General features: G+C 32.9%; 1 protein-coding gene and 1 non-coding gene across 8 annotated transcripts in view; both read right to left on the bottom strand.

The window, feature by feature from the left end:
* The window catches only part of SENP6 (SUMO specific peptidase 6), a 131653-nt gene that overhangs the window by 59068 nt on the left and 60312 nt on the right, over nucleotides 1-12273 (bottom strand). For 3 of the 7 annotated variants that reach the window (XM_070376211.1, XM_070376215.1, XM_070376214.1), the window contains 2 exons: nucleotides 11829-11849; nucleotides 1656-1726 (listed from right to left, as the gene is read on the bottom strand). The exons of 1 other annotated variant lie outside the window; for it this stretch is intronic. In XM_070376211.1, coding sequence (XP_070232312.1) covers nucleotides 1656-1726; nucleotides 11829-11849 — 92 coding nt within the window. Of the gene's footprint in view, nucleotides 1-204; nucleotides 253-1655; nucleotides 1733-11828; nucleotides 11850-12273 lie in introns of those variants that run through there. 3 more of the 7 variants (XM_070376212.1, XM_070376216.1, XM_070376213.1) reach the window with 3 other exon arrangements.
* Nucleotides 5818-5922, bottom strand: LOC138989299 (U6 spliceosomal RNA). The gene has a single exon (XR_011465532.1). It is a non-coding gene; the product is annotated as a U6 spliceosomal RNA (small nuclear RNA).

The following is a 12273-nucleotide window of genomic DNA, read 5'->3' as shown; positions in this document are numbered from 1 at the left end:
AGGGAATCCTTCCAAACCAGGGATCTAACCAGTGTCCCCTGCACTTGTAGGCAAATTCTTAACCACTGGACCACCAGGGAAGTCTCTGAATAAACAAAAAATGTTTGTAAAATGTCTGGGGCTCACTGATATCTAAAACCATATAACAGGCCAAATCACTTAACTTACTGAAATGCATCTGGGGAAAGGGAATGATAACCGTACCTATTGTGTAGTTCTTCCCTGAGGATCAGAAATAAGTTTCTTTTTGATCTAGGGAGAAAATAGTAAAGCACAGTGGTTAAGAGAACGTGTGGTCTTTATCATCATATAGACCTGGATTCCAGTACTAGTTTGTGTCCTTGAGCAAGTTATATAATCCCTGCAAACCTCAATTTCTTCCTCTGTACAAAACAGAGGTAAAGTTGGACTTAGCTTATTGAGATCCTGGGTAGGGAACTAGGATAAAAGCAGATAATCAATGTCAAGCATCTGACTCAGCTCAAGTGCGGGGTATGAGTTCAGTAAAGATTTAAGGTATGAATGTTAAAGAAGCTAGTCATTACTACCACATTTAATAAACCTAGTGAGCATAACTATGCATTACAAAGTATACTAATTCACATTCATAACAACTGCAAAATTATTAAGAAAGAATCTATGTCTCAAATATTCCCTTTATAAAATATGTTCTATATATACACAAAAGATTTTCATCCAAGTTATAGAAAAATACAGGTGCTTTAAAAAAAAAGAAAAGAAACTGTTGGCAACCAGGAAAAACTCAGCTGCTTAAAATCATTCAATTTTGGATAGTAAGAGACACTACTGCTATTTAAAACAAGCAAAAGGCCTATGGGATTAAGAGATACAAACTACTATACATAAAATAGATAAGCAACAAGAATATATTCCATAGAACAGGAATTATAGCCATTATCCTGTAACAACTTAATGGACAATAACCTGTAAAAATACTGAATCACAACACTGTACACCTAAAACTAATAATGTAAATCAAAGTATACTTCAATTTTTTAAAAAAAGCCGAAAAATACACAAGCAAAGGCCTGCGGAAAACAAGATGGACACACAGATTGAAAATCTCTAAATAATGAACATCAATTTGATGGTAGAAACAGCTTTCATAAATGCTAATTGCTCTTATTAGTAATTTTTAAAAAATTGTTTCGATGTAAATTAAATTTCTACTTACAATAATATTTCAACATCTACTATTAACACACTTTTATCAGGTATGGTCTCTTTTTAACTCAGTGATTTTCTTGTCTAGAATAATTTTGATCCTAAAATTTAGAATATATTAGGCAACCACTGAATTAACACTGTTGCACTATATTAAGATTATAACATAGTGCAACAAAACAGAATTCTGAAGCTATAACCCATCCAGAATTAATATTTGGATCCTGAATTTAACAACAATGCTAATATAATCAAAAAGACTTCCAACTATCATCACCTGAATGTGTACTCTCTGAATCATTCTCCAGTGATTTCAGATGAGAAATTCTCAAGTCAGTTATTAAAAATGGGTCTATGTATTTCTAGTCTAACTGGGAATATTCTAAAGCCAGTGCTACATCCCTAATTTACCTTTCATACAACAACTCAAAACCCTTCACAGGTGTTAACAAATAAAACTGCACACTTACCAACACCTTGGGGCCGACTTAACCTTACAGGGTTACTTTCAAATTTTTGGACATGAGGTGGGTATTCTTTCCTAAAAAGGAAATTCATATAGTTTTACTCTAAAAGAAAAAAAATATTTTTAAAATGAAAAAGTAGAGGGAATACTTACAATATGTTTATCAAAAGCAAATCATAGCTTGTTACATAAAAAGACGTAATATAAAATAACACTATATCACACAAACATACTAAACCTTAATGCACTACAAGATCCCTAAGGGCAGTGATTATATTTTATTTAAACTGTTAATCTATGCCAGCCAACAGTGGGCAGTCTTTCAAATAAACATTTAATAAATGAATCCAAATATTTATCTTTTCAAAGTAGTCACTTTGGGAAGATACATATATCTCCCCAATGCACAAAATTTTAGAATTTTTCTTTTGGAACTACCTTCATAATCCATTTATAAAAACTTTAAAAAAAAAAAAAAAAGGCTTGTAATATTTCATTGTCACATGCAGTTCTGAAATAAATTACTCAGCTTAGAATAAATATCTGCCCTATTTTGCTGTAAATGTTTCTAGCTATTTAAAAATCAATGAATAAAGGGAATAAAGACTGAATTTGATCTTGTTCTTCAGGATAATTACAAAAGCAGTAAAAAAAAAAAAAAAGCTATATACAAAACTAGAAATCATGAAACAAGTATTCATACTGTGTAGTCACAAGTATGAATATTTGTGACTATATAATGGGGTTATTAATACTTTAAAAAGTATATTAATTACATTGTCAGACTTCACACACAACCAATTCTCAGAATTCTGAACAGGAATCCTTAGTAAATAGGATCCTAAAATGTCAGAGAAGTCCAAATATACACCAGTTTGGGAGAAAAGCAAAAAACCTATAGCTAAATTATGGGATAAAACCATTAAAGAAGGAGATGTGCAACAGACGAGGGAGCTAAAAATAGCTACTTCCCCATCCAAATGAAAGGCTCCAAAAATATTTTCATATTATTTAATGGGGGAATTAAAAGAGGTTATTCTGTTCTTTATAAATCCATTTGCACAAGTGATCAAACCTATCACAAAGCAATACAATTCAACAAAAATTAAACAAAAATCCTAAAGGAGTTTTCCTTATAAGGATTTCATATTTTTATATTGCAAAAGTCAAAGCACCTGAATTGAAAGCAAAATAAGAAAATGACAAGAAGAACATAGTAAGAGTAGTGACAGTAGTGTACTTTTGATAGCAGCTAGCAAATAGTGAGCATAATGTGCCAGGTACTGTTCTAAGTGCTTTGCATCTATTAATTACTTTGGCCTTCATGATAACCGTATAAAGTATATACTACTGTTACCACTTTACAGATGAGGAAACTGAGGCACAATGAGGTTAATTAACTTGCCCATGGTCACAGAACTACTAAATAGCAACACCAGAATCTAAATCCTAGCAAACTGCATCAGTATTGGTAAGTAATGGTATTTTCATTATTATCATTGAGCAGTATGTGGTCCAACTGAGTCACTTCCACACTGTCAAAATTTTGTGAGGATACAAATTGTGAAGATGAGAATTTGCCTCAGAGACAGCAGTACCAGTGCTATGAAAAATAAGGTTTTCAGCTCCTAAAGTACATGTTTTTATATTCTACACATGTTCACACTAAAAATTATATAATATAGTCTTATCCATATACAATCAATTTTCAATCTGTTATAACTCTACACTGGAAAAATAAAAATATCAACTATAAAATACAACCGAGGCAATAAATTTGAAGCAAAATATGATACAACTATAGTAAACTCCAAAACCTCTATGTATTAAAACAGTGGACAATAGAAACAGTAGATATTCTTAAATACTAAGGATTATCAACAAGCAGAATGATTTGACAGAATGGCCACAAAATCTGGAAATACAGATAATTTGGATTTTTGTCTATTTAAACCTGCTTTACTTATTCTGGGGTATGCTATAAACACAAGTTCATTCGGTAATAACTGGTATAAATCATCTAAGACAACATATCACAGATATATAGAGATTACTAATTCACTCAGCTCTCTGCTATTTGACAGAGTGCACTGAACCATGCATTGCTGATGAGGAACAAAATGAATATATATGTCATATAATGTCCATGACCATCATGTATTGTCATGTTAAAAATTATGTACATGTGCCAACATTTCCAAACCTTATGGCCACTCTGTATTTGATATTTACTATACTTTGCCCTATACAGAGCAAATTTTGTTTTAAAAAATAAAATAAGCAAATTACTGAAGTAAAAGCATGCCTTAATTTTAATATAATTAAACAAGAATTTCAGAATAAAAGTATTTGTTTAATAAGAGAATTAAAAGAACTTTATAATCTTGTGTTAACTTTTGTTAGGTAATCAAAAATAAACTTTGTTAATTTCTCAGTATAAAGGTTCCAACACTCAACAGACATTAAAAATTTCAAACTTCAAACTAGTATGATGCTTAAGGCTAGGATTTAATTTCCCAGTGGATTTTCTTTCCTACCTTAAACCAAGCAGAAGCAGAGAAGTGTCCCTACTAACTGGGAGCATTTTTTCTTCTTTCTTTTGCTTCTGAGTAAGTGTTTTGTATGTAAGTTTTAGAGAACCTCATTTCATGGATCATGGATCCAATATTTCACAAGCTGCATAAAACTAGATACCTTTTCCCCCTTCTGTGCAAAACTGTTTAAATAACATCAGAATGTTCCATTTATTAAAGGTTAGATGGGCTTCAGCTTTGGAAGTCTTTTTTTTTTTAATAAATAAAATTTAGAACAAATTTAGATTTACTGAACGGTTGAAAAGATAGTTCAGAATTCTCTTATATCCCTTACCCAGTTTCTCCTAATGTTAATACCTTCATCACCCTCATATCTATGTCAAAAGACCCAAAAATCAACATTTGCACATGGCTATTAACTAAATGCTAGGCTTTGTTTGAATTTTACGAGCTCTTCCACTTTTTACTAATATCCTCTTTGTTCTAGAATACAATCTAGGATTCACTGTTTTTAGTGATCCTGTCTCCCTAGGTGTGCGTGCGTGCATGTGTGTGGCTCAGTCATGTCTGACTCTTTGCAACCCCATGTACTGTAGTCTGCCAGAATCCTCTGTCCATGGAACTCTTTAGGCACAGACACTAGCCTGCCAGGCTCCTCTGTCCATAGAATTCTCCAGGCAAGGATACTGGAGTGGGTTGCCATTTCCTTCTCCAGGGGATCTTCCCAACCCAGGGACTGAACCTGGGTCTTCTGTACTGCAGGCAGATTCTTTACCATCTGAGTCACTACAGAAGCAGCTTCTTTATTTCTCAGACTAAAATTCTTTTTCATGACCCTGGCACTTCGGAAGAGACTAGTTAGTTATTACATAGAATACCCCTCAAGGTGTGTCTGGTGTTTCACTCATGACTAGACCGAGCCTGTAGGTTTGGTGGATGTCTCATCACATCCTATCAGAGGTTACATGATATCAGTGATTTATAACACCAGTAAGATTAACTGTGATCATCTGGCTAAGGTAATGTCTGTCAGGTTTCTCCACTCCAAAGTTTATTTTCCAGTTCCAATGTTCTATTTGGAAGCAAATTCAATTAGTCCAGCCCACAAGAGAGGCAAGGGTACTTAAACTCTGAGGCTTCTTCCCTGGTGTCTCAATAGTAAAGAATCCACAATGCAGGAGACGCAGGTTTGATCCCTGGGTCAGACCCCCTGAAGAAGGAAATAGCAACCCACTCCAGTATTCTTACCTGGAAAATCTGGTAGACAGAGAAGCCTGGCGGGCTACAGTCCATGGAGTTGCAAAGGAGTTGGACACAACTTAGCAACTAAACAATGCTTCAATTCTATTTCTTCCTGAAGAGGGGAGTATCTACATATATTATTTATTTGGAATTCTTCTGCAGCTGTCAATTTCCCCCAATTCATTTTATGCAGCTTACAAAAATTTTAGGTTAGTTCAGTAAGTAAATCACTTATTCAATTATTTATACCAGTACCACCAATGGATATTTATTTTATACTTTATGTTATAATCCAATTGTTTTGGTTCTGGCCCTTGGGAGCTCTTTCAGTTGGCTCTTGTGTTCCTTTCCTGTCCTTTTTAATTCTGATAAAATATGCATAAAATTTACAGAAACATGGAATGCTTCACCAATCTGCATGTTATCCTTGTACAAGGGCCATGAACATCTTCTGTACTGCTCCAATTTTAGTGTATGTGTTGTTGAAGTAAGCGCCCTTTGGTTTTTTGAATTGGATTCTGATACTACAAGATACTCTAAGATTATTTTGTGTTTTCCCTAACCCATCCCTGCTGCTGCTAAGTCGCATCAGTCGTGTCCGACTCTGTGCGAACCCATAGACGGCAGCCCACCAGGTTCCCCCATCCCTGGGATTCTCCAGGCAAGAACACTGGAGTGGGTTGCCATTTCCTTCTTCAATGCATGAAAGTAAAAAGTGAAAGTGAAGTCGCTCAGTCGTGTCCAACTCTTAGCAATCCCAGGGACTGAAGCCTACCTGTGTCCATGGGATTTTCCAAGCAAAAGAGTACTGGAGTGGGGTGCCATTGCCTTCTTCTAACCCATCCCTAGAATCAGCCATTTCTCCAGGTTCCTTTTATTAGAATATTAGAAACCAGGATCTGAGTGCTGGTTTATTTTTAGTTGGTTTTAATAATTCACTTTATAAACTGTTCCACTGCTGTAACTGATTGCAAAAGATGTAAACTTCTATAACAAAAATTAAATGTGTCTATTTTCCATTAAAATCCATTATTCTAAACTTATGTTTAAACTTCAAATTTTTGCAGATTTATTAAAATTTCCCAAAGTTGTACTCTAACCAAAAACATTTTTGCATTTTAAATATTTTAGGGGAGCTTTATTCATTTCTCAGAGTATGTCCATTATGAAATGCACTCCTTTATCCTATTTAATGCTTCTCATCCTTAATTTGGTCTCATTTGTTGCTAAAATTCTACTCATGCTTTTCTTTTGTTTGCATCTTTAACTTATTTTTAATCGGAGGATAATTGTTTTCTAATAGTCTGTTGGTTTCTGCCATATTGTTTGTGTCTCTTTTGACTCTAAGAGTCAAGAGACCCTTTACTTACAAACCATTATTTTAGAAGTAGCTGATTCTTATAAATAGTATGATACAGCTGAGTTTAAACAACATATTTGTCTTTTAATAAACATATTCAACCTGATCACAATTATTGCAGCTGATAAACTTCACGTTTTCCTTTCATCTTACCTTATGAGTTAGTTGTTTTTTATATTTGTTTCATTCTTTCCTCTTTTTTCCTATTTTTACTGACTTACACAATTACTTTTCTTTCTTTTTAAATTTATTTATTTGGCTGCGATGTGTCTTAACTGAGGCATGTGGGATCTAGTTCCCTGACCAGGAATCGAACCCAGACTCCCTGCACTGGGATTGCGGAGTCTTGGTCACTGGCCCACCAGGGAAGTCCCCACAATTACTTTTCATTTATTTTTTTCTCCTCTGGTTAATGTAACAAATACAATAGTTACCTTCCCTGTCTCAACTCTTACTTCAATTGCATACTATGTTCATTAACATGGTATCAAGATTCCAACTATTTCCTCAAGCAAGATATTCTACACACCCCAAAGACATAAAGATCTTTAAAATCCTTTCACTTCCCCATCCTATCCCATTCAATCCCTCTCCCTTAAAAAGCCATAAGATTCCTTTTACCTATGTCTTTCTACCTCTCTAATTCCTAGACTTTGCTGAGCTATTAATAGTTTTGAACAGTCAAAGATTATTACTGCTATTCTATTTGGTAAGTGAAACAAGCTTAGCCTCAATTAAATAACCACATAAACCATACATAAAAGACTATTTTTTAAAAAATCTCAGATATTTATCAGGTAGTAACACTTCTCTACCTAAAAAGCACTGCACATTTTCAGTGAGTGCACCAATGTAAAACTCAAACTCTTGAGATCATCTTACAAAGCCTTTTATGATCTAGGGGTTCTAGCTGACCTTACTAAAGCAACCCTCTTAACATTTTCCCCTTTGCTCCCCAAGTTCCAGCCACAGTGGTCCTTCTTTCTTTCTCTGAACATACCATACTCATGCCAGCATTAATATCTTAGTACCACCTCTTTCCTATCTGAAGAAGCCATCTCTATGATCACTGTATCTGAGTCTACATTCAGTCAGTCCTCGCTTAAACGTTAGCTTTGTAGCTGAGTTTCTCTGAATATCTAAAGAAACCATATTGTCACACTATATCACATCATCCAATTGTACTTTTAAACACAGAACTTATTAGGTGCTTTACTTATTCATTATCAGTTGTTGTCCATCAAAATGTAAACTACAGGAAAACAGAGGTCTTGCCTGTTTTGTTTGTTCATCACTGTATTCTTATGCCTAGAACATAGCAGGCACTTGATAAATAGTTGGAAGGAATAAATGTATATAACTAAAAGGCAGTATGTAATTGGAAGTGTATTTATCAGGTCCAACAATTATCTAAATATTGCAGTACAAGGATGACAATGTCAAAACTGAACCATTGGCTACCATGCAGCCACCTTAAAGGAATTCAAAATATTAGCCTATGTGAAAACAATATAATTCAGGCATGGTAAACTAAACATTTATTGATTAGACAGGCTAGCCGGAAGTTCACCACACCTGGATTCTCTAGTCTGTTTACTGTCCTTCTTCCTTTTTAGACCTTTTCTAACGTTTCCATATTCAACCACTGTTTTCCTCACAGTATGCTTTATTATGTGGCAAGGCATGTCATTCTTCTCTTCCCTCATTTACTCTTTTTACAAAATTAAGACTGTTGCTCTTCTCCAATATTTACTCTTCGAAACAAACTTGAGTCAATTGGTCAAATTTCCTAAAGTAACAAAGTCAACAGGATTTCTAACTAAAACTCCATTAAATTTATCTTAAGGAGCAACTCTATCAAATAACCAACCAGGAACCAAATATATGCCTCAAATCAGGGTTCTTTAGGTATATTTATAAGGGAGCTATACATCATTAATTTTATTATTGAATATTTTAGTTTCTACTATGAATGAAATTTTGATCTTTTCAATATATACTTCAATTGATGAGTGAATTAAAAAAACTTAATTACTATTAGTCTTACAATCCAGTATCTTGCTATACTCATTTCTCAGATATCAAGATAGTATTTTATACGGCTAATATAAATTGGTACTACCTGTCTGCAAAACAGTTTGGAAGTACCTATCAAGAACATTAAAAATATTTATAAAGAATCCTTCCTAGAGATTTATCTTAAGAGACATATTTAGAAATTTATATACAAAGTTGTTCATCAATGTGTCATATGTAACGGTGAAAAACAACCAGACATGGGCTAATGGGTAAATAAATTATGTATATCTGCAGGACAAGCTATTCTGTGATCATTAAAAATCATTTTTAGAAGCCAAAATTCAGAATATGCAGCTGTATTTTTACTATGACCCCCCTGTTAGATATAAAGGACAGAGGAAAATACATTGTAAAAGAAATGTATAAAGATGCTAATGATGTATTATAAAATATTTCATTATAACAGTTGTCTTTTCAAACATACCCCATATTTAAGTAAACATGTCTAGTGTTTCACATATATTCTTTCACTACATTCTTTTCACCTTTGTACCTTTCTGTTATTTCAAAATTCTGTATAATATGAACATACTATTTATAATAAAATATTTTTAAAACTTTTGAAATTACTATGTGCTCATTTCATAATGGGTCACAGTCTATTTAAAGAGGGGGGAAAAAACAGTTCTAATACCAGATTAAGTATCCCAGGCTGCTGGTGCCAGCACGTACACTGTATTCATAACCCACTGTCCAAGAGTCAGAAAAGAAGTCACTTAAGTCATCAATGTCACTTACAACAAAGAAAAATGGGAGCAATTTTTTTAAGTTTGAAAGCTCTGGACCTTAAAATGATTGTTTATTATTTATTCCAGCTTGGTTTTAAACCTAAAATATACCTCATTGTGCCCAGTATATAGTTTAACCTTCCACAACTTCCTATCTTTCAATTTATTACATAAGCTATCCTCTTGTAAAGCAATCATTTAGTTCAGAGATTTTTAGTCCTTCATATGTTAAGGGATAAGGATAAAAAATTTTCTATTGCTCTTCAAAGGTCAGAAAAAAAGATGTGACTTTGCTTGTAAGAAGAGAGGGGAAAAGGCTTATGTCAAAAATAGTTCCAGAGTAAAATCTACTGACAGAAAATTTCTCAGCTTAACTCTGACAAAGATAAAATAATTTTAGGTAAGAATCCAAAGGATTAATGGACTAAATTGAAGCTAACAGTAACAAAGGTGCTAAATAAAGCACTCCAGTGTATTTACGTATTTTATAAATACCTGCTGCTTTATGCTAGTCCCTGACTGTAATGTTGGTACAAAAGACAAAGAATTTCAGTATCTATTACAGATATTTCAAACTTTACAGAATATATGTCACTTTCAAATTATTATCTCATTTGTTCTTCACAAATCTCCTTCAAAATTGGGCAAATATCATTATTCCCATTTTAGAGTAAGTTATATGGTAACACTGGTTACTTAATTCTATACCTTTTGATTCCTATTCCAGTTTTATTCCAATAAGACTACAAGCTCCAAGAGGGTAGGGATTTCTGTCTGCTCCTAGAAGAGTGCCTTGGCACATAGAGTCACTAAAACATTTGCTGAATGTATCAGTGAATAAATTTCCACAACAGAAATATGCCTAAGAAGCCAAAACAGTGGGGGAAAAAAATCAGTTTAACTCTCCAAGGCTATTGGGAGAAAGAGAATACTCTAAGCTCTATACTATTCTGATAATATAACAATACCTACATTTTATCTACTATAACACACAGGAAGGAATGTTTATTTCTATAAAACAACAGTCTGGTTCATGTGTGACTGTATAGTTATTTAATGTATATTCTTCAGCAATTTTATTAAAAAATCTTATTAATGGTCTTCTCTCCAAAATGAGTCATTTATGAGTTAAAAATTTAAAAGACATAAAATCTATATCTGACAAGAAATAATAATTTACTAAAAGAGAAACAGAAGAATAAATTTTCTTTTCCAGGATATAAGTAATAAAATATCTGCACAACCCATTCATTTAAAACATATAAGAACTGTGAGGTATTTCAGAATTATAAAATAATATGCCTAAATCTTTTGCTGACAGAATCACCTTATAGCTCAGAAACTTGGTGTTCATGAAGTAAGATGGAATATATAGCATTCTATAAAACACTGTAAGTTGTCCTCTTTGCTTCCTCTACACCTTTAAACAAAAGTATAGAGTCAAAGTCACACAATTAAATCAAAGTATAGAATGTCCCTTCTTTTGACTGTCACCAATGACACAAAAGTATTGTCTTAATACAAGCGTTGTTTACCTGTTTTGGGAGGGGAGAATTCATAAAAGGTTCCTGAGATTCAGGGAAGCAAGACAAAAAGATACGCACATGCACAAAAATTTCCACATATACACATTGAGGAGAGAGCTATTCTTAAGGGTATTTGCTTCAAAACAACTACAATCATTTCACTATTCAAAGAAATGTGTTCTTAAAGACTTGTTTCTATGTTATTTACGTTACATTATTCAACATTTCTGCTAAAGGATGATGTGTCTGCTAGAATTATTACAAAGGGAACAAAGAAGGATCATAAAATTCTGTCACAAAATTTTGGGTCAGAATAGAGTTTTAACTCCAAGCTTAAGGTATTCTATTCAATTTTTCACCTCACTCTAATAAAGTATTAAGCAAAAATATTATCAGTAAAATACAACAAGAAATATTTATATTATGTAACTGAAAATAATTTTACTACTAAGATCCTGAAATACTTTATTTAAAGTAGTTACACATCAGTATAAATAAATAATAATCATTCATGGGAAAATGTATGTTGAGAATTATGGTGAAATATTACTCACGTAAATCAAATATCACGTTGTGCTATGTTTCCTTTTATTAAAATAATTAATAAGCTTAATGATGAACTCGAATTCAGTGATTTTTCAAAGCATATAAATAATATGATATTTTATTGTTGTATCCATGCTCTAATTTCATCAATATTAAGCTTACCTTTCCTTTTGGTCCAGACTGCTTAAAACATGAAAAAGAAAAAAAACGTAAGAGGCAAGACCTCATTTTGATATATCACTATAGTTTTAGTAAGTGCAGTCAATAAGGCAAAACTATGATTTACTTGTTTTAAATACATCACATATGTTATATACTAGTGCTTTCAATCCTCTCAGATATGTAAATTGGTTTTCAATTTTTGTCAGTACAGAAACTAATTTATATCTAAACATATTTAAAGAAGAAAAAAGGATGTATAAAGGTCAAAAAATTCTTGAAAGAGCTTTATTTAACGATACAACATTTTAGGACATGTGTTATTTAGAGTGGTTACAGCAATAGTCTCCAAGGAACAATACAATTTTCTAAAAGCTATACAATTTTTAGAGGTCCCAATTCCGTTATCAGGAGCGATTACAGCAGTCCCTTGGTTATCTGTACTGGG

The sequence above is a fragment of the Bos mutus genome, chromosome 9 (assembly GCF_027580195.1).
Source record: "Bos mutus isolate GX-2022 chromosome 9, NWIPB_WYAK_1.1, whole genome shotgun sequence".
NCBI classification, from domain to species: Eukaryota; Metazoa; Chordata; class Mammalia; order Artiodactyla; family Bovidae; genus Bos; species Bos mutus.
The sequence above is the reverse complement of the archived record's forward strand: the minus strand, read 5'-3'. Positions and strand labels throughout refer to the sequence as shown.